At 37.6% G+C, this 23694-nt stretch overlaps 2 protein-coding genes across 2 annotated transcripts; one reads left to right on the forward strand and one right to left on the reverse strand.

Annotated features, from left to right (window-relative positions):
- Nucleotides 1–6418: 6418 nt before the first annotated feature.
- On the forward strand, nucleotides 6419–9683 carry LOC145768770 (complement C1q tumor necrosis factor-related protein 4-like). The gene is made up of 4 exons (XM_082580360.1): nucleotides 6419–6743; nucleotides 7604–7821; nucleotides 8277–8423; nucleotides 9319–9683. The coding sequence occupies exons 1-4, from the start codon at nucleotides 6581–6583 to the stop codon at nucleotides 9499–9501; spliced, it is 711 nt and encodes a 236-aa protein (XP_082436486.1). The 5' UTR covers nucleotides 6419–6580; the 3' UTR covers nucleotides 9502–9683.
- Nucleotides 9684–9823: 140 nt separating this feature from the next.
- LOC145768771 (transmembrane protein 236-like) lies at nucleotides 9824–23193 on the reverse strand. The gene is made up of 8 exons (XM_082580361.1): nucleotides 22955–23193; nucleotides 22384–22523; nucleotides 18601–18675; nucleotides 18014–18107; nucleotides 17689–17853; nucleotides 13028–13625; nucleotides 12683–12738; nucleotides 9824–10553 (listed from the first exon to the last, which is right to left on the reverse strand). Exons 1-8 carry the CDS (start codon nucleotides 23191–23193, stop codon nucleotides 10310–10312), a joined length of 1611 nt encoding a protein of 536 aa, XP_082436487.1. The 3' UTR covers nucleotides 9824–10309.
- Nucleotides 23194–23694: the final 501 nt, after the last annotated feature.

Raw genomic sequence — 23694 nt, forward strand, 5'->3', positions numbered from 1 at the left:
TTATAACATGATTAATTCAAATTGTTAGCAATTTAAGCTGGTAATGGTTTACATGCTGTAAGTAGGCTATCATGGGTGGTTCCCTTCTTCAGCATTATTTATTGACATGGTCGTTTTCGTTTGTATAATGAGGGAAGTTAATCAGTTATGAGTGACGTAGCGACAGGTTTGTTTTAAGGAGAAAAAACAACTGGACGCGCTTTTTTGTGTAAGGAACATACTTTACGTAAAATATGGCAAAAAATTGTTTATTTTACAAACAACTGTTTTACGAACAATTCTTGTGCAATAAAAAAGTCGTTTTTTTGCTTAATTTGTTATGAAGATATTTATTGACGTGTGTATGTGTGTTACCAATGAATACGATGCATACAAGTTCTGTAACCCTGTCTCGCTGACTTGGATCAAACATCCATTCGAGCTAAAACCCATATCGTTAAAACATTACAATTTTTATAAAGTTTTTATGCCATTTATACAGAAATATTTTTTATAGACAATGACATCACAAACAAAACCAGACTCGATCGCAAGTTACAAAATGATGCTACTACCGTTTCTGCAAAGAAATGATGATATTTTAAAGGTTTTGTAACGTTATTAATCTAACATTGTTAAATTGCTAATATGCAACAGTCACCCATGCAATAGGGTGGAGTGAAAACACTTTTTTCCTCATTTTGCTTAGCTTGGGGTTGGAAAACTTGCCAATTACTACTAAAAACAATTGTGCAAAATTAGAATGTAATCTGACGATATCTTGATCTGCCACCAGCCACTTGAAAATTTACTATTTCCTTCTACATTAGGGTGGATCAATTTAAGGGGGTGTAAAACTTTTTTTTCTCATTTTGCATAGCTTGTGTAGCCAAAACTTGACATTGGGCATATAGAACACTGTGCTAAAAGTATATTTCGATCGAACAAATTTTTGATCTGCAACCACGCCATTACTTATCGACTAAAAACGCAAAAATACATGCAAATGTATTTGAATTTGACGTTAGCATAGTGATTTATTGCAATGCAATGGAAATGATAATATGCATCAAACTTCCTCGCTTTAGATGAAATAGTCACGTTTCGATTCGAACTTGGGCATTTCTTGTCGTGATTCAATGCGTGAGCGTATAAATCCATCTCTCGAATTAACCCCGCACACCGCCGCTGAAGCTTCCGTCACCAACTTGACGCACCTTTCTACCACCTGTGTGTGACATGGAAATCGAGGGAATAAAAGTTTTAGAGTGTCCTTAGCTGCAATCATGTCTCGCAATTCTTTGTCCCCCATGTTTCTTGTTACATAAGGCTCGCTGAGATTGAGAGCCTGCCAGTCAACCATACGTAGTATTCGTTGGCGTCAAACTTTAAGGGCGGAATACAGAATCGTCGCATTGTTCTCTATTCGTGATGGCTTGATCGAGCTTTTTTAATTCGCTTAAGTCCAAGCTCACGGATATCACTACCAATGGCAAATTTAAAGTGGTAAATAAAAAGCATGCCCATGCGGTGAAGCAGGAATGCAGGTGGCTCTGGAACGCCCCAAGCGTAGATAGTCATTTGTTAGCCCCCTTTAGCAACAGAGAACTTGCATTTGTCATTAAACAAGTTAAAAGTGGGAAAGCACAAGGGCCCGATAATACCCCTCCAGAATTCTTAAGGCACTGTGATCTCAAATATTCGGCATGGTTGAAAAGCTTCTATTCTGCTTGCCTGACCCTCCAGGCCATACCTAAAACCTGGCGAAAAGCAACTGTAGTAACACTAGCCTACTTACACCAAACAAGCCAGCTGATGATCCTAAGAGCTATCGTCCAATATCACTACTCTACGTTCCATATAAGATCTTGATACGGCTCCTGCTAACTAGACTCGAGCCAGTTGTTGATTCCCAGCTACCAAAAGAACAAGCTGGCTTTCGGCACGGACCCTGTACGACTCATCAAGCAGTCAAGCTTACCGAGGATATTGAGGAAAGTTTCGAGAAGGGCAACGAAGCAGGAGTTATCTTGGTAGACCTCACTGCTGCCTATGATACTGTGTGGCATCAAGGGCTAACCCTAACGCTTCTCCGCATGATCCCAGACAAAAAGATAGTGAGATTTCTCGCCAACATTCTGGCAAATCGGACCTTTTTGCTGAAGACGAGTGATGAGAAGTGCAGCCGGCCCAGCCGATTAAGAAATGGTGTTCGGCAAGGATCATGCTTATCACTTCTACTATTTAACATCTACATCAGTGACATGCCAGAGACTACGTCACGCCAGTACGGCTATGCTGATGATCTGGCACTACTCCATTCTGACAAGTATACTGGCATGTGGTAGAGGAAGCACTTACAGATGATATGACCCAAATCGCAGACTACCTGAAGCTTTGGATACTAAAACTGAGCCTGGCAAAGATCACTGTCACACCTTTTCACCTTTGCAACATGGAATCTACTCGCCAATTGTCAGTCTCTCTCAACGGAATCCCACTTCCACACAACCCATGCCATACCGACCAAGGAGTGAATCTCGACCGACAATTAATCTACAAACACCATGCTGAAGCCCTCCACGCTAAGCTATGAGCACGCAACAACTTGCTGAGATGCTTAGCTGGAACATCTTGGGGTTCTAATACATCTGCACTCGGCACAAGTGCTTTTGCACTTGCTTACAGCACCTCGGAATATGCTTCCCCACATTGGTGCCGCAGCGCACACACTAGCAAAATTGACGCTGCCCTCAACACCACCATGCGAATAATCACTGGTTGCCTGCTTCCAACTCCCACCGACTTTGTGCCGGTGCTATCCGGCATCGCCCCAGGTAGACTAAGTGGGGAAAATCACGTACACAGTCTAGTTTTACAAGCTATGTCAAGGGATGACCACCTCCTCAACCAGATTGTCATAAACTCACACTCCCAAAAGCCCCAGCGCTTGAAATCTCGACGCCCCTTTTCCCGACATGCTGCAGATATCTGCAAGTCTATAACTTCCACTTTACCGAAGTTTGGAACATTGAATGGAGAGAAGTTGCGAGACCAACCCAATTCACAGGCCCTCCCAATACTATAACACACTACCTGGAGCAGAACTACCTCGGAAGGAATGGGTGAAGCTCAATCGCTTGCTGACTGGGGTGGGCCGTTTCAACAGCAACATGTTTCAATGGGGCCTCACCGACTCACCATCTTGTGCATGTGCCTCAGAATCTCAGACTGCGAAACGCATTATCTAACAATGTCTCGTATAACGACCCCAGGACAGATAATATATTATATGGAATGTGGACCTCACAACGCCCGATGAACATACAATCCATTGGCTGCTGTGCCTGGATGTAACAACGCGATCTGCGGCGGTCTCAAACGCAAGGAGAAGAATCTTCTCGAACTTTTTGGGAAGATGCTCCATACACGAAGCAAGAGATTTTCAAAGAGGACCGGAAAATTCACGCGGTCCAGTTGTTGGTCCATCCAGATGTGCAAATAGGCTACATGTCTCATGAGAAACGTGTTTTCCAGAGAAATGGATACTTCGCGCACTCAAAAAACATTACGTTGGCCATGATCACAGATGAGAGGCAAATAATCCGTGAGCTTGGACTTAAGTAAATTCAGAAAACCCGATCAAGACATCGCGAACAGAAAGCAATGCGACGATTCTGCACTTCGCCCTTAAAGTTTGACGCCAACTAATACTATGATATGGTTAACTGGCAGCTTCTCAATCTCACCGAGCCTACTGTGACAACAAATATGAGGGACCAAAAATTACAAGACATGATTGCAGCTAAGGACATTCTAAAACTTTTATTCCCTCGATTTCCATGTCACACACAGGTGGTGAAAGGTGCGTCAAGTTGGTGACGGAAGCTTCAGCGGCGGTGTGCGGGGTTAATTCGAGAGATAGATTTATACGCTCACGCATTGAATCACGACAAGAAATGCCCAAGTTCGAATCGAAACGTGACCATTTCATCGAAAGTGAGGAAGTTTGATGCATATTATCATTTCCATTGCATTGCAATAAATCACTATGCTAACGTCAAATTCAAATACGTTTGCATTTAGCCTATTTTTGTATTTTTGCGTTTTTAGTCGATAAGTAATGGCGTGGTTGCAGATCAAAAATTTGTTCGATCGAAATATACTTTTAGCACAATGTTCTATATACCCTATGGTAAGTTTTGGCTACACAAGCTATGCAAAATGAGAAAAAAAGTTTTACACCCCCCTAAATTGATCCACCCTAATGTAGAAGGAAATAGTAAATTTTCAAGTGGCTGGTGGCAGATCAAGATGTCGTCAGATTACATTCTAATTTTGCACAACTGTTTTTAGTAGTAATTGGCAAGTTTTCCAACCCCAAGCTAAGCAAAATGAGGAAAAAAATGTTTTACCCACCTAAATCGATCCACCCTATACCATGCAACTTAAACCTTTGTGTAATTGCTGGAAAGCCGCTTTATTACAGTTAAGGCCAACCGTCAAATCCATTAAACCAAAACTATGTAGTCTTTCAAACAACACCATGTTATGAACGGTAGTTTTATCTTTTAACTCATCATAGGATAAAATAAATGATTTTTTTTTTCTGTTACTTTAGAAATGATAAAACCTTGGTAGAGAGTTTGCATTGTTGAACCATAGAGAAATAAACCAAAATAACTTCAGCAGGTTTAACATGATGTATTACATACACAAATATAACATAATTAAAAATAAACTCTAACGTTTTCGACACGTAGGCTACGTGTGTCCTCATGAGAAATTACATATCTGCAATATACAGTACATACAATGAAAATTGTAAGGTAAATTCAACTTTTTATTTCAACTTGCTGAGTCATAAAACTAGCCAACGACCGTTTTGGCAATGAGGTGCTGTCATTTCGTTGAGGGTTGTTTGTGGAACTTTTTTATCATGAATTTTGGGAATTTAAGAATAAATAAATACAGTTCGGAGCTTTTCATAAGCAAGAAATTATTAGGATTGAAACTCATTAAAGTAAATTTTTAGACGTGAAAACATTCATCTTAGAAGCGAGAAAACCTTTTCAATAGACATCCATTGGTCATCTAGCATACCCGACATGTAGAGCCTTTGTGTCATATTCTTATCTACATTTAGTTTATAGATTTTTCAAAACTGAACGACAAATCACCCAGGTGTCTATTGGTGGCATGAAAACTTCCTCGTCCGCTTATCCATGATGCATTGGTTCTTCTCATCCTTTGTTAGCAACATGTTGCAATGACTTCACTCACTTCAGGAAAGTTTTTTTTCAATTTTCTATCAAAGCATATACCACATGCTGTGCGCTAGTAGAACTTTTTTTCGCTTGATTGTAAGTGTATTATATTGAAAGTGGCAATAAATTAAAACAGCCTTTTATAACTTTTACCTCATAACTGCACTTGAACAAAAGATTATTATCGATCTGTCAGTTTTCTAACAAATGATTTAAGTTTCGTTTGTGTTTCTTGAACGTTACTGTACGTTGTCCGAATACACGCAAGTATTCAGGATATGATGAGTGGTAGGCTGTTGTTTGTGAGTAGGCAGAGTTGGGACGCACACCAGCAGTTCAATTGTAGTGCTTGGCAGTTGTCTCTGAACGTAAACTCAATCCAAGTTTCCTTGTTTGCATATGTCGCTTTAAATTGTAACTGAAAACTAAAAGGGTTTTAACAGTTTAGATAGAGCTAGGATCGAAACCGGATATTTTGCTACAAATATCTAACACGTCAGCCTGCTGCGCACTTCCTTTGTATTTTAAAATGTTAAAAAGCAAACACGGTTTTAACGCACAGCCTACGTTGCAACGTAGTAACTGGAGACTGACAATTGAGTTTCAACAGTTGAGACGTAAAAAAATTCTCAAGCAAAAAAAATACTTACATAAATACATCTTTGTAGAAGTTGATGAAGATTTGGTCTAAACAAATTTTTTTTGAGCTGCATCTTGACAACTTAATTAGACGAAAAGGTTACTGAATGAAGCAATCTTGAGGGAGGCCGGTGCACGTTATTAAAGGTTAAAGGCATTCTTCTGCCTAAAAAATGATTTATTCAATCGATTTTATTCCGATTAACTGATTCAGAGAACTATAACAATGGAAGACAAAAATTTATGAAGCTTACAGAAACAGTCGTATTGAAAACATCTCCAATTATTATGCTAATGAAATCGAAAATACGAAACAGAAAATTAATTGAGAAGTCTTTTGAAGGTTGCTGGTTATATTGAAGGTATGAAACGTCTGTTTGTAGGAAAAAAATCTACTTTTATGTTTTCCAAAAGTTTCTTTTATTAGGCGTACGTGTAGCCTAGATACAGAGAAGGTTGTTTACTTCTAAAGTTCAACAATCTAAAACTGTAAAATATTGTGCCTTTACGTACGTGAAATGTTATTTAGACATTTTCTAAAAAGTTGTATAACTAAAATAAAATTTAAATGAATTCGCTTTAAGTTAACATTAACCTCCGTCGGTTGTAGTGTCATTAAAGAAAATCGGCGGCAATATACTTGAAGTCACATCAAGCTAAATGCTTGGAAGAGCACAGAAGAAAAAAAGATAGTAATGGCAAAGGAATGTGATTTAAACTGGAAATGGATCTGGATTTTTTTGACCCTCTTTTCCTTTCACCAAGTCAAAGCAAATACTCGCATATGTACACACTGCTGTGATGAAATATATCCTGGAAATGGCACTCCGGTTTATTATATGACGAAAGGACCCAAAGGTAAAGTATTTTTTGTGACCAAAAGTCTAAATCTTTGTTGCATTCAAGTCTCTTGATTCAATATGACTAAATACAAAATATATTCATTCTTTCTTGGTGGTCATAGGAGGGGATGTTAAGCATGGCAGCTGCCGAGAAAGTGCGCACACTTTAGAACGGATATCTAAATTCTTTCGAAGATTGGTTTGGTTTTGGATCTTTATCCTCGGACTGACAAAGCCTTGATGGGTTATTCCTGGTAGTTTCGCATACTTGTAGAGACTCTTGACGCAGAGCCGGTTACCGAGATAAGGAGAATGAAGTTTTCCGATTGTTAAAGTGTTGTTGCCAGAGAATTATTCCATTCACTAGGTGCCGCAGAATGGAGAGCAGTCCTGAAATGCGTTGCTCAAGCGCACACCCCGAGAGTCGAACCAGCACCGCGTGGTCTTGAGCCGGGCGCGTAACCACTGAGCTAACGGAGCGAACAAAGATTTAGTTCTGTCAGAGCAAACAAAGATTAACTTCTTTGTGTGCTTTTACACTATGTTTGAGTAAAATAGTTATTGACACGGAACCATTTCTGGTTAAGATAAAAAAATGTTTAATTTTTGTATTGATAAAACTTCTGCTAACAACGTGTTCGCTGTGCTATTAGCTTTTGTCTGCTGTGAACTTCTAGGATGCATAAATATTTAATTTCAAAAAGCAAGAAGAATTAAACGAAAAGGTTGTATCGTAGTAAACTGGTTATTGTTATTCTTACTTAAATTAATTTGCTTTGCGGCTGAAAACTCACTTCCATTCAATTTTTCCAAGAACTACCAATCTCACATTTTCAGTCGTTAGTTAAAAGTAAGTATAACTTTTAAATTTTACAGGAGACCAAGGTGACATGGGACCGGTTGGTCCTCAAGGTATTATGGGGGCGCAAGGAATTATAGGACCTAAAGGGGATAAAGGAGAAACTGGAGAAAAGGGTGCAAAGGGTGAAAAAGGAGATCCTGCTCCGATTGTTCCCCACTCAGCATTTTCTCTTGCACGGAGCAAACCATTGCTTGGTAATGAATCATCGGCGTTAGCAGTCAGCTTTGACAAGGTGAAAGTTTCTGTTCTACAGTAAGCTACTTATTGTTTTTAGAATATTGGCGTATTTTTTCACCATTGTAATTTTTCTTTCAGCTGGAACTTTTAGAGGCCAGGAATGAGCTAGGCTTTTGTTGGAACTAAAATATTTGTCACTTCAGCCATGGATCCATGCTTCAGCATGACGTGTAGGCTAGATTGCAGATCACACCATCGAAAGCTAATCGATTTTCTGCTATCAAATATGTAACAATACTGTCTTTGTAAAATGGAGAGAAACATGTGTCTATTATTAGTAGGTTATGTCTTGAACTCCTACATGAAAAAAAAAAAAAACTGTTAAACAACATTTTTTCAGTACCATCAACGATAAAGTGGCTGCACACAGTTTTGACCACAATCAAAAAGTTTAAAAGGTAGACGTTTAACTCAGATATATTCTAAAAAAGGTTACTTTGTACATTGCAGGTGTTTGTGAATACTGATCAACAGTTTGATGAAGAAAACAATAGATTTCATTGCAAGTATCCAGGCATATATCACTTCACATACACAGTACAATCTTACCTTGATAAATTTGTTGGAGTACAACTTATGAAAAATAATGAAGCGCAGGTGAATGAAAGATGCGAATTAGCAGGCCAAGTCCTTCAGATTAAACTGTTTGTTCATACGTCAAAACATGCAGCCTTTCAATTGTTATCATTGCTCATACTTGATGCCTTGATGCATTTGTAACTTTCGAGGCATTTTGTTTTGAAAACGTAATTGAACTAATAACTAATAGCTGGCCCGCTTATCAGACAAATGCTACCATTTTTCCACTGTTACTGAAAAACTGGCAAGAAGCATTTTTTCGAGTTGGTTACAACATTATTCGCCAACTCCGCAAGATCTGAAAGTCAGTTAGTCTTTCATCAAGGGTGGGGGCAAGAACGCCATTTTAAGCCAGTCTGCTCGGAGGCTAAGTTGGAGCGCCTAACTTTACGCACAAAACATCACAACATCAGGCAGCGTTCGTTCTGCTGTCGGGGTGTGCGCTTGATTACCTCATTTTAGCGACTGCTCTTCATTTAGCCATCTCCAGTGAATGAAATTTTTCAGAGAACAACACTTAAACAAAAAGCGGAAACTTGACTCTGTCAATCTTAGTGACCGGCCTGTGTCAGCTGTTGAAAGTCTCTACAGACATACGAAGTCGCCAAGATTAAGCTCTCATACAAGCTTTCTCAGTTTATAGGGATAAAGATTTCTACAATCAATAGTAGCCTACTTGTACTTAAACTTTGCTTAATGTTTTTATCAAATACTGTCTCGTTTGCATCATAAATGCTTCCATTAATTTTGTTTTAGCTGCGCTTACCCCAATATCTATCGCGACCATGTCGATTGTTATAGGCTACCGAGCTACATCAACTGAAAAGCTATACAACATTTAGTGTCTTTTAACAATTTACAACGCACGTAGCCTATAACACTATATCATTCTATATATAATTTTTTTTTCCAGGTAATTCTATATGCAAACGCTGTACCAAGGCGTATCATGCAAAGCCAAACAGTGATCCTTTCCCTCTTGAACGGTGACGTGGTTTGGTTACGTCAGGCAAAAGGCTCTCGATTTGCCATATATGGAAACTCAGATCTTCAAATCACTTTTAATGGATTTTTAATTTTTCCTGCAAATGATTGAAAAACTGTGAATGCAATCATGTGAAAACTGTTTACAACAATGAAAATCTGCTTAAAGGGGAACCATTTACTCAAATAGATTTTTTCTGAACAGAGGAAAATAGGTTGGTGAAGTCAATTGAAGCTAGCAGCAACATTCTTTTTAAAATACGTTGATACACTAATAAAATGGGATAGCATTGGTTTGTGTACGAAGTGAAGAGCTTGAAGTAGGCTAAATCTTGTTTGAGCAATGCAAAGTTTTTCTTGAAAAGAATGCAAAGTGAAAAACGTTGCCACAAAATAAAAATAAACACATATTTTTGTTGAAGCATTGTACTGTGGTTTGAATCATTCTTCGTGTTTGCAATCGAAAAAGTTTTAAATTAATCGCGCCGTCTTTTTGTTAGAGTACTTGTAAAACAAAGGTTAACTATACAAGTTGCAAACATGAAAAATAAAATTAAGAAGGAATCAAAATAGAGAACAACAGTGTGTTTAATTATCACAATTGGATAGCTCGCAAAAATAAAGAAATGCAGCCAATTTATTCAGACATACTGTTGCATACGATTACGACAAAAGCTACTTCATACATACAATTATTTTAGTATGATTTTTGTGCTGCTAGTTGACAGCTTTGTAGCGTAGGCTATATTGCACAGAAATCATCAAAAGATCTTAACCAGCTGTCAATCAGGACATTTCACAGAAAATGGTAAAACAAGCAAGAAGTATGACCTCTAGACAAAGGGTAATGTTGTTGCTGAAAAGATCATTTTTCACCACGAAGCACAGCAGCCTTCTCTATGTGCCTTAGATCAATATTTTTAGAGCTGATCATCAAATGAATCAGTATCACATTCATCTTTCAGTGTCTGAGATCTCGTAGATCTTGGAGCTTCCTGGCTGAATTTATTATTTGAAGGTGAAGTATGACTGGATCCGTTACTTATTACGTCTTCTGAAAGAGCAAGAAAGTGATCCGGAGGCGGCGGAAAAGAGAACGAAGAGCTTTCAAGAGGCACCGGAAGTTGTCGAGTGTTGTCTCCAGAAAACGGCCTGGAAAAACTTCTGAATACGAAAAAAGAAGCGCAGTAAAGCACTAAATTTAATTCTTGCGTTAATTTTAGTTTGCGTTAAAGTGCCCCTGACAGGTTGGACCCAAGTATAGTAAATTTTCTAAGCATTTTCTAGCGCAAAATTATGCTTAGCGAACTTTTTAATCTTAACCTCGAAGCTCGACTGGTTAGGGCGAAATTTATACAAAACGACAGCTCCGCAGCGCCACCACAGGCGAAACTTCATATTTCACTGCTCTGGGACGACTTTGGTGGTATTACGTCATCGTGGGTGGGCGTTGTTAGCGACGGATGAAACAAATGCTTTCTAGATGTAATTGGTGGATCACAGTTTGGTCGGAGTTGGTACAAGCGGTTGCTTTTTTCAAAGATTTATTGGTTTTTGCAGTTTAATAAAACTGTACTGGATACGTTCCTACAAAACCTAAAATATACTTGAAGTGAAAAATGAAGAAATCGTACGAATCATCATTCATATTTAATTCATCTTCATTCATCACTATTCATAAATAAATAAAAGTTCTCTCTCTCTCCCTCATAATGTGCCTTCAGTTGGCCATTGAAATCCGGTGTAACGGCCATCTGGACTTGAAAATTGTTTCGGATTCGCCAAACAATGCATGACGGCAGCACAATCCGATTGTTGCTTCCGAAAGCACCACCTTGTAAGTATCCACTCCAATACATGCCTGTAAGCGACTAATTACCGATACTGCCTGCAAGGAAATAAAATCACTTCGTTTAGTGTGCATTCTTTAGCGTTTAGGGTATTTTTAGCCTAATGTAGCATCCTTACTCTTTTGATAGGTCTCCGTTTTCTCCTTTCGGTTTATTGTTTTTTCTCGAGTTCTTCCGGCTCCTCATAAAAAAAAGTCCTCAGAACTGCGGGATGTAAGTGTGCCTCAAAATCGGTCAAATGGGTAACACAGCTAGATGCGTCTTTCTTCAAAAGTTCTTTCATCTATGGCACTTCATGGCAACATACACATTCATTGGGCTGGGACACAGACTCGCACTTGTGGCAAACGCACCACCTACAGTTCCCAGCACGCCAATCACTGCTGAGAAGTTCCAAATCGGGTTGGTGGTGTTAACAAAATCATCTCCAGTGAAGTGAAGAGAACATATACGACTAGTTTTGTATGGCCCACTTTCGAACACTTGAAGAAAACTTTGACTATTTTCTTCTCAGCACCTTGTTTTGTTTGAAAGCATGAAAATATAGCACACGTCTTTGTCATTGACTCTGTCACATAAACAGCAATTTCCAGGCATTAGGCCTACCTCAACCATAAATTAAGTGTACTGTCTGTGAGATACTGCTGTTACACTGCAAATGGCTATAGCCAGATTAGGACAAATAAAAAATTATCCAAATTGTAGCCCTACAAGAGTTTAGAAAAACTGCAATTTCAATTGAATTGAGATGATGTTTGATAAAAATAAACTCAATCTATTTGATCTAAACCTGATAGTAATAATAAGTTGACTTTTTCCTTTCGGTAATTCTCATTTTGCACATGCTTTAGACCAATAGAGCCCCACACATTGACGTTTTGGAGCAGTCGTACCATACCTTACCAACTCACCACAAAGAAAGAATGTATCCTTCCCACCCACGGTGACGTCACAGCGGGGTTGCCGTTTTTATTTTCGCAATTGAATGAGTGCCAGATTCGCCGAAAGTGAACGAAAGTTTGCAAGCGTGTAACTTATTAGCCTGTTGATATTTTTTACTATTTGCTGGTCAGGGAAGTTTGTTAGTGTCATCTCTTTGGTATCTTAGGTAAATTTAGCAAATTTATTTTCCCGTCAGAGGCACTTTAAAGTTAAGATTAATTTCATTGAATACGTTCAGAGAAATTAGTTTCACTAGTTTTTCTAAACAAAACAAACTAAACTCGAGCTAAAAAAGACAAATAGAATTGATAGATTACATCAAACATTAGAGTGGCCTTAATCTTTCGGATTTGAGACAGGAAGAGACTGTCAACAACAATTTTGAGACTGTCGTAATAGGAAAGCTCTTGCGAATTCACAATGGATGAAACAAATTAATCGAAACAGAAAAAACAATGTAAACTAAAAGATATATTCAGTTAAAAATACGCCATCACTCACGTTTCTGGTGGCTGTGGTGCTTTTCTTCTTTGAGTCAAAGGTTTTGTTGCTGCAGACTGTGAAAATTCAAAGTAATTACTTTCAAAGATATTATCATTCTGCAAGAAATAAAAAATGAAAATAATACTTTTGCATATCGCACCACACTCGTGAGAAATAGACAAAAACTAATTCTGTTTAGCAACTGTTGCAAAACTGATAAATCGACAAAAGAATCCATAAAATAACAGTTTTCAATCATTTGCAAAAAATGATGATGTACATTTAAAACAAGCTTTGCTACATATTTTAAAATGCTGATCTTAATCTTAACGCAAGCAAATACATCTTGTTTGCTTATTTTACCTCGTGCAATATGTAGGATTTTTGAGCTGAAGAGTTATTTTCGTTCATCTGCACTTCATAGTAATCATTACCATCTTGCTCCGATTCAAAATATTCTCTCCTCGTTTCATCATAATTATGTTCATCAGTGACATCATTGTATTGCGTGTGAAGTTCATTATTGTTCATTGAAGGATTACCATCATTTGTTTGATAATGATAATTGTAATTGTCAGGTTGTCTCTGATCATGCTGGTTGTAATAATTCTCATGGTGAACTTCTTCCTCATTAGGATCATCATCATCATCTTGAAAACTATCTTCCCTTGAGCGACTGTAGTACTCGTTTGAATACGCTTGATGATGATAAGATGAGTCCCCAGCAAAATGAGCATTGCCGTTTGACGTTAAAAAGTCGACAGAATTTACAATGACGTTTTCTTTCGAATCTTCGAGTTTGAAAACTACAGGTCTCACAATGCAAAAATAAAGAAAAAATGAGAAAGATAAGACATTTTTCAAGAGGAATAACACATCAGTGACATAACCAAACACACAAATGACTGATAAGCGCAAGAAAAAGAAAGGAATATCCAACAGTAGAACCGTGGCAGCAAATCTAGAAAATTAAAAGAGTTTCGATGTTAACAAATCCGCACTGAACAATCTTTTAAAAGTCATATATCAACCTTAACCACAAAAATGTACGAATAGTTCTAAATCAGTTGCGATAGAAAAAGAGCAAAGATATTTTTTTAGAGGTCAAACATAGGTTTAGGTTCAACTAATTGTTATTGACGATTATGCTATAATCAGTGTTTTAAAACCTGTTTGTCGAATTGCGCAAGTTTTCATATTTATCTGCTGTACACGTAAATATTTTTTTGGGTGTGCTTTTTTCATAAGTTTTTAATTACTATAGTTAGAGAGGATAAAATAGACAGGTTTGATTGCAAATGCGTTTATGGGATGATAGGTTAATAGGTAAAATTTGAAATTTTATAGTCCAAAATCTGCTTAAGACTCAATTTTTATGTAAAGTTAAAGATCTAGATTTCTGAAGTGCCCATTCAATCAAATGAATTACGTAACGCCTCTGGTAAGCCTATATAAAAAATACTTTTATGGTACATGGTGGTGCTTCAGTAGCGTATAGTAGGCTAATCATTTTTTGGGGGTTCACTTTTTTCAGCAGGCTTTAAACACACACTATGTTTGCAGTTTGCTCAATGGCTGTTCAGATCATATCGAAATAAAATGACGTGATATGATATAAAGAGTCACTGTTGGTGCTCCATGTATTACTTTCAGTTAAACAATCCTCTTTGACTATTTATTTTATGCTAGTGATAAAAACAAGAACACAACGTTAAATTTACTGTACACCATCAATTGCAGTTAAGTTAGTACAAAAAGATCTACTTTAAAGTTAGTTTGGCATGGTTTTCTTGATTTGTTTAAATATCTAAAATCTTGTGTATTAGCATATAAGACAATAAATTTTCTTATGTACTAAATGAACTAATAAAATTTTTTAATACCTGAAACAACAAACGATGCTTTGTGGTACAACTTTCAAGCTATTCTAGATTTTATTTCATTTATCGGGATGTAACAGATGATAAAATCACCTCTAAAGCAAACCTACCACTAGCACAGATTAAATCGTTAAACGTACAAAATCATCATAACATGTAAAATCAAATTGCACATGCCGAGCTAAAAATAATTGAAAATAAACGTATATTTTCGGTTGTTTAGTAGGACAGAACAAGGGGGAAAAATTACAATGACCACTTTCTGGTTATTGCGCAAAATTTCCAGCTCAAACAATAAATCAAGCAAGCAGCATATTTACTTGACCTTGCATGTTATGATGTATACTTAATACGTCATTATTTATACGTCATGCCGGAATGTTGTAGAAGTCAGACGATAGGCTGCTGTTTACTGTACCAAAAGCATAGTTTAACCTAAAGCCGCATGAAGTTAAGTATCACGCGTAAAAAGCAACTCGTTATTAAGTGGAAATGAGCAATAAAAAGGCTGCTGCCTACAAACTTCAGTCGAAAACAAAATCTACCGATTGAAACTTTTGTAATCAGTCCTGAGTAAACTTATACCAGCACTCTCCATCCCTCCTGGAGCAGACCTCTCAAGAAAGGCATGGGTCACATTGAACAGGATCAGATGTGACGTTGGCTGCACTGGAGCTAATCTGTTTAGGTGGGGGTTGCATAATACCCCGATATGTGTCGGTAGAACAAACAATGCAACCCAAGCGGTAGAACAAACAATGCAACACATACTCCACGAATGTTCCATCTTACGGCCCCCAAGTGGAATCACTGGTATTCGACAACTGGACCCAACTACCGTATCTTGGCTGCACGAGGAGGCATTGCCAATCTAAGCTACTACAGGTCAAACGAGAGAACAGAGAACAGTAAACTGTGACATAAACAATATTTGAAAGGTCGTGATTGAAAAATCTCTAGATATGAAATCATGTCATAGCCTATTGTACATCAGCAAATCCACACATGTTGTTCACCGTCATGTCCAATTGCTACAGGCTAATCAAAATCAGCTAAGGTGACTAAACAATACAACATGAACTAACATTTTACTTTTTTTGCATTATTAAAGCACTTTCTATCCTAGGATGTACTAAAACGGACAAAAGCAACCCCTTTGGAATGGTCGTACAAAATCATTTTAGTTGTATTTGGTTTGTGTATTTCAACGCATTTTTTTATGAAATAAATTACATTTTGTCGATATTCGAAACAATATATATCTTTTTTTTGGCAAATTTTTTGTATTGGTTTTATTTATTTGACTTTAATAATGTTTCCCAATTTTTTAACTTTATTACATCACTAATTTATGAAAATTTGGATTTACATATATTCAAACTGGAAACGTATAAAAGTAAACAACTTTTACAGGTAAATTCTAAGTCTACCATTCTTTATAGCAGTGGTTTTAAAACTTTTTTGGACCACGACACATTAAAGAATTTCGGAATCTATCATGGCATATTGACTTACTCTGTCAAACTTTTTTCGAAATATGACTTTTTACTAACTTTATAATCGAAACTGCTACGTTGAATAAACCGTACAGCATAGAATTTATTTAAAGTTAGCTTTACTATAATCAGGGCCGTGTTAACCGTCCCCCGTACAACTCGTCCAGGGGGAGGGGCACGGCTAATTAGGGGCTCACTCATTTTAGTCTGTCTAGTGTTTTTTGACTGTTTAAAAAAAAAATAGCCTACTACAAAAGCTCGATAATATAAAGCTAATTAAATCATGCAAGGTCGTATAATATTTATTGCTTTCCAAACTCTCACTGGAACCGACCTCTAACTAGGGGCCCGGGCTAGGGGCCCACTCATGTTTAGTTCGTGCAATGTGTTTCGGCTTGTAATTTTACAATTTTTTCCCCTTTTGCAAAGTTTTTTCGCTTACTCAACCACATTTCATTCATCTTGTCGATACTGGGCAAGCATAGTTGGAAATTAAGGAGTGAAAAGTTTTTTGTGGTTAAAAAAACTAACAAAATGGTGCAATATTTCGAAGTAAACACTGCTTAGGCCTACTGAAATAGCGTAGTTAATTAATAATAATTAAATTAATAAATATCAATGTGAATCGAGATAGGTTATAAAGTGAAAATGTTATCTGTGAAGGTGGTGAACCTCAGGTAAAATTTCCGAAGTTCTATCCTGCTAAAAGGCTACAACACACTAGGCTATACAAACTTTCAAGTACTAAATTATTGAAATCCTTTTGCGGTTGTAAATAAAAAAAAATGAAATGATAGGCTAACTTAAATTTTAAACAAACTTCTACCCCAATCCAATTTTAATTCGATGAATTTGGTTACATACAAAGTGTGCATTTTTATAAAAAAATATATTTCTCCTAAAAATGCCTAAAAAGTGACGAAAACAAGATCATATTTGTTAAAATTTTCTGGAGGGCAAGCCTCCTACACCCCCTTTCATTTATTTGAACATTATGTTTTGCATTGCATTTTTCATTATGAAGTTATTAATTTTATTTTGTTAAAACTCTGGTCCTTTCCCAACTGTTTTTTTTTTCCCAACTTTTTTCTTGATTTCCTTCTACATTGTCGGCATGCCTTAACTATTTTTTCTATAAGATTTAAAAGTTGTTTACTTTTTGCTAAAATTATGAATATAAATTTTTCCCCCACATTGAAAGAGTTTGCCGCCCAAACGCTTTCTGGTCCTATTTATAAGAGCAAGAACTAGATATAGAGCCCATTAGTGGATTTCGGGGGGACGAGATGGTGCTCACACGGCCCTGACTATAATGAATTTGGACACATAAAACAGTAAATTCATTTCCTTTACTGCAATGTAAACAGTGTGCCTGCTTTTGCTCACTAATAATCTTGGGGCTTGACTTCAAGTGGGATTGGCCTGATGATCAAGCGTTTGACGCAGTTAATTTTGGTCAACTGAAACACGATTGCGCACTTCTAAACTAATTTTACATTTTGCAATTTTGCGCTCAATCTACAACATTCAACTCACGACACTTTCGCGGCACATCTTTTTACCCTCTTGCGGCACACAATTTGAGATACCCTGCTCTAAAATGAATTATTTTCATGGATAATCTATATTAAACAAAACAATATCTTACTTGAACGGCAGCTTATATGAAAGAATGAAAGGAAACATTCCAAGCAATGCTATGATGTAAATTGCTTTATTCCAATCAGTAAGAATAACTTGGTCTTTCACCAACAAGCCCAGAATTAAACGAATATCATAAGCATTTAACATGGTTTGAAGAAGATCTGTTGGTCTGCATAAAACAATATAGCTCAGTTATAAATGTCCAAAGTTTTTTTTTATTCAACGCCATATTACTAATGTCCAAAGGTTTTAAACGTTTTCAAGTTAAAAAATTGTAGCCTAAATTGGTTTGGCAGAGCAATAATCTTTGTAAAACTGCAATGTTTTACCTGGAGTCCGACCACGAAAACCTTTGCTTTCGGCCATGGCCGTATGAAACAGAGGATGATACTTCATAAAACTGTCTTCTGGATTGAAGGTTTTCTGTAAGGAAAAGCAGAGCTCAAAAATCAGATAATTTCAATGACTTCGTGTTCTTGCTTATGAGGCAACAATTCAGGTAACATCTCCAAACCGCTGCAACCATTGCAATGTTTTTATAGCAGGGTCTATGAGATCCACATGCTCTGCAGGTCGAAACACTGAACAATATTTCAATGACCATACAGCTCAATTTTGTTTTAGTTGTTTCAGCTGAGAGTTATTTTCCACTTGAAGATATGTTGGCATTATATTAGTTCCTTGTTTTAATTAACGAAGGAATAGAGCAACAAAAACGTTTGTTGAGCACATTTCTATTGCATGAGGAGTGAAGACCAAAAAAGATGATAGTCATGCAAATAATACCTTCTGTAAAAAAACTTATTTAAAAGATACGCTGTTATAAAATTAACGTTTCTTTTATTGTGCTTCACTGCATTAGCATGAATGAAAAACGTTTCATATGCTAAAGTTAAGAACCTTCTTTTTAGTCTACCTCCATTTTCCATAGCACTTTCACTGCTGTCATCATCCGAACGAAGACGATAGTTCTTCATTTTCTCAGAGATATCTGCAAAGTCAAGCTGTGTTTCATACTGAGAAATAGCCCATATATTTCTTGCTCCCCATTCATAGCGTGCTTCCGATTAGCGCAAAACGTAATAGCCTGAAAGCCTGAAAGAGGTAGGCTTCACGAAAGAGGTGTTTACTAAAAGACACAAAAAAGATGCAATTTTAAATGAACAAGCGTCTACCTTATAATTGTTATAAAAGCAGTTTTTGAATTAAGTAAAACAGAACTTAAAATAAGCCAATAGAATACAACATGAAGAAAAGCTGACAAAGTAGTGTTACACTATAGTGCAGGGCCGTTGAGAGGATACTTAGGCCCTGTAAAATGAGATCCTCGGTTTCTAAATCAAGAATCTTCTGAGAAAAACGAATCATATCCAAAAAATACGTGGTGCTTTCTTCAAGTTAGTTCCCGAACCCCTAAAATCATCCCGGCCCTAGAAGGACCCCCCTGTCAACGCTACTGTTAAGGAGGAGCAAGTAATTTGATGCTGAAGGTTTAGTGATTCAAAGTAATGAAGGACTTCTTCTTGGCTGAGACAGCAGAGTCTTTGCGTTTGGTTTATGTTTTTAATCCAATAAAATCTTGCTACTGTAGCAAATATAGTGCTGATGGGTTTTACGCTAATGGCTTCTGTGTCATTGGTTCTATCGTCTTCTTCTTCTTCTTGCTTATGAGGCAGCAATTCAGGTAACATCTCCCAATTGTTGCAACCAGAGCAGTGTCTTCATATCAGGGTCTATGAGATTCCCATGTTCTTCAGGTCGAAACACTGGACAGTGATTTATGATGTGCTGTGCTGTTTGACAGTCACCACAAACACAGGCTGATGAGTCACACAATCCCCGGGTAAACATATTGTGCTTGAAGCGACCAACACCAGTACGGAGGCGATTCAGAGTTACCCATTCTTTTCTTGGCAGGTCTGAGCCAGGTGGTACCGTAGTGTCTGGTGTGACTTGGAACTGGTTGGGCCGTGACATGGTTTCCCAGCGGTCTCTCCATGACTTCATCAGGTCGAAGTGACCTTCATGAAGCGCCACAATGTGTCGAGAAAAAGGGCGCCTGGAAGGCAGGCGTTGACGTGTGAGCTGTTGTGCGTCAAGGACTACATTGTGGAGGAGATGGCGATCATTGACCTCTGCCTTTAATGCGAGCCGTATGGTAGAATTCTCTTTGCGTAGTTTTGGTGGGGCGATGCCTGAAAGCACTGGTAGTAAGTCTGTAGGAGTTGGCCGCAGGCATCCAATAATTATGCGCATGGTGTCATTAAGGGCGATATCTACTTTTCCTGCGTGTGTGCTGCGGCACCAGACTGGAGAAGCATATTCGGCAGCACTTTACACAAGCGCTAGGGCACTAGTGCGCAGTGTTGGGATTTTAGATCCCCAAGTCGACCCAACTAGACATCTGAGAACGTTGTTTCTTGCTGATGCTTTGGCACGGATTGAGTCACAGTGCTTTTTGTACCTGAGTTGCCGATCCAAGGTCACTCCCAGATATGTAGGGCAGGGGTCATGTCGGATAAGGGTTCTATCTATGGAGACGCGTAACTGGCGGCCAGCTTCCTTGTTGTTGAGGTGGAAAGGTGTGATGGTGGTTTTAGCTGTGCTTAGTTTTAGTCTCCAGTCCTTTAGGTATTGTGAGCTTCACATCCTCGGTGAGGACATCCTCTACCTTAGTCCAATTTTTGTTTTGTATATAGGCTAGTAGGGCCAAATCGTCTGCATAGCTGTACTGTGTGGACTTTGTCTGGGGAATGTCGCTAATATAAATATTGAATAACATGGGTGCTAAGCAAGATCCTTGTGGAACTCCATTCTTTAGACGACGGGGGCGGCTGGATTGTCCATCGCTAGTTTTCAACACAAATGAGCGGTTTGCTATAATGTTAGCGAGAAAGCGAACAAGTTGTTTGTCAGTGAAAATTGTGAAAATGGGTTTTCCTCTAACTCAGTGGTTTTCAACCTTTTTTGAACTGCGACTCCTTTAGAGCAATCAGTATAGCCTCGCGACCTCCCATAAAAATATTTAATAAAAACATATTATACCAAATGAAAAATTTAACCAAGTTTGATTCATGCCGACATCCAGTCTATGTCGCGTTTTGCTGTTCTAATGAAAAACTTTGAAATTAAAATCGTCTTTTGAGGTTTATTAGCCTTGTGCTTTTGTTACATTTCCTTCGATTAGTTTCGTTTCCTATCAAGCTTGGCTAAACTATAGGAGAAAAAAAAAATTGAATAGAATAAATTTTTTTGCATTTTCACCCGGTTAAATTTATATCAATGATTTAAATTTAAAGATTTAATTTGCTCTGCTTGGCTTTTTGCTTGGCATTGAGCATTTTTTGTAGTATTAATAGTTTTCCTTGTTTAACAATGTTTTATGTGTTTATTAAAATCAGTTTAAGTGCGATGATTGGTGCTGCATCTTTCAACAAGCTTATCAATGCGTAAAACTGTTGTTGAAAACACTTTTATACAAAGAGTAGCCCACACAGTGAGGTTTTTGAATGCCATTAGAAACGACGCTGACAAATCCACATTTGACATGAGATTCCAACTAAGCTCGCTTTTTTGCCCTAGCGTGGTTACTGGTTAACTTTTGTCTGCACAAAGAAAGGTGGGCTACAAGAACTAGGTGAAAAATATCGAACGCTTTCCTACCATCAGGCTTAAACAATCGGGTAATCCCAAATTGAAGAATGGCGATTGCGAAAAATCACAGTTTTTATTCTTTTTTTCCGAAAAAGAATTTTAAAAAATAAACTGGATTTTCAAGCGTCTCACGACTCCCTAAAAAAGACAGCTCGGAACTTCTGTGGGAATCGCGACCCCCAGATTGAAAACCACTGCTTTAACAGGTCTCGCGCAGTTGGGAGATGCGCTATTATATTAACCAGGCACAATACTATATTAATCAGGCACAAAATGTTAATCGAACAGCAGTTCATCAAACGACAACTCATCACATGATAATTCATCGAAACACATTTCCTTGAATTATTGTACTTAGACTATTATTTATACCCTACCACAGCTACGATAGTCATTTTTCAACACACAACATTTCAGAAATATTAAATGATGGAAGTCAATGAAAGAGAGAGGCAAGATAAAATAGAGAAGGCGATTGTTCTCCTAAGCCCAACTTCATGGCTACGTGACACGTCCCAGATGTTGCTTGCTACTTGTTCAAAAAGTGAAGCGTAACTGAAACGGAACTATACAGTATACCCCAGGGGCGGATCTACCGGGTTGGCCTGATTGGTACAGGCCCACCCAGATTGACAGTGGGCTCACCCAAAATCAGATTCATGAAAAAGAAAACATATTAATGTTTAACCCTAGAACAACCAAGTGGCACTGAATTATCTGCGGCATCACTATTTCACAGCACTAAGTTTTTGTGTACTGGCCCGCCGTGGCATTATTGGTGAAGGCCCACCAAGATATTTTCTAGGCCCACCCATAAATTACGTTCTGAACTCGCCACTGGTATAGCCTAGGCTACAGTTTGATGCTCACTTTTGACGCAAACATAAAGCAATATTGGCCACAGTCAGTTTTGCTTCACCATCTGTTACAATCTTCTGGGCGAAGTTTATACTTGGCTCTTTTGTATGTAGATATAGCTAAAGTAAAATAATGGATGGGTTTTAAAGAAGAGCATGTTTAAGACTGCACTACTATTTTTACTTACTTACTACTACCAGCATAATCACCATCAGTTCAGCACAAACTGATTGAAATCCAACAGTAGTGTTACTTGCTACTCCCACCATTGACATTACGGAGCAAGGCAAAGCACTAAGAAGAACGTACACAAGCATTGATGGACACCTGGAAAATACGATCTGTTGAACTCCACATATCCAATTTTAACCCAATTATGTTTGAAAAGCGCAGAATAAACTTTTGTTTTAGGACCAAACACGAAGGAAGGACAGTGCCTGTAGCGCTTCATTTCTCTGGAGACGAAGATCTTATAAGAAATGCTAAAGTTAGATTTAATTAATTGCAACTACTCTTGAAAGAAATTTGTAAGCTACAGAACCAATTTTTAATCCCTACATTTGTAACGTTAGAGTACAATCCAAGTCGTATTTTCGTAACTCTAAACGCTTTATTGAGAGTTGGCGTTTTTCCCTACTTTATCCTTTCTTCGTATAAACTGGAAAAAATTTACAAATCTACGTGTAAGCGTCACAAAATAGGCTACTTAAATTGTGCTATATTTCTACCAGCGGATAAAACATGAAACGAGGACTCACCATTTTTCTTCAAAGATTGTAAAGAACTTCATCCATTGAAACGTTAGTTTTACAGGAATCCATATCAGCAGCGTAGCTCCAGCAACATAACCGATGGACGCGACGATTACTAAGGTATACCTACCTTGTGAGGCAGCTGCTAATTTCTGTGCAGCAACAAACACAACAGAAGCGAAAGCAGACCATTGAATAAACTCCAAAACAATCAACTTCAAGGTTTTCAAGTTTGGTCTGTGCATTTTGTAATATATACTACTGGGTGACTGTGTGCGTTTAGGGCTAGTGCTGAGTCAAAGTAAATTTTATTGCGTTTGATTTTATTAATGATTGTTGAATTGCGTACTGTCGCAGCTCAAATACCATACGTATCTAGGCCTACTGCAATTAATTACGTAGCGTTTTTAAACAATGCGTGTTATCACTGCTTATCTCTATCTACTGACAAAACTTTGAAAAATGATGTTTTAATTAGATTTAATATACCTTTTAGCAGCTACTAGTCAATCAACCATTGCGAAAAACTTTGGGTAACATCTCTCCGATTGGCGTTGTTGCAAAAACTTATTCTTCGTTTACATTACAAGTTTGTTTTCAACTTAGCCTTCCAATACGTCTTACAAAAATTCCGTTAGTGTATGTTCGTTTTATTTTATCAATATACAAAGTTGTATTTCTGATGCGAGTGTTGAAATGAAACAAAAATGCTCTATTTTTCATGCGACTTTTTTGTATGCTGGAAA

Source organism: Aplidium turbinatum, chromosome 4 (assembly GCF_918807975.1).
Source record: "Aplidium turbinatum chromosome 4, kaAplTurb1.1, whole genome shotgun sequence".
In the NCBI taxonomy this organism is placed as follows: Eukaryota; Metazoa; Chordata; class Ascidiacea; order Aplousobranchia; family Polyclinidae; genus Aplidium; species Aplidium turbinatum.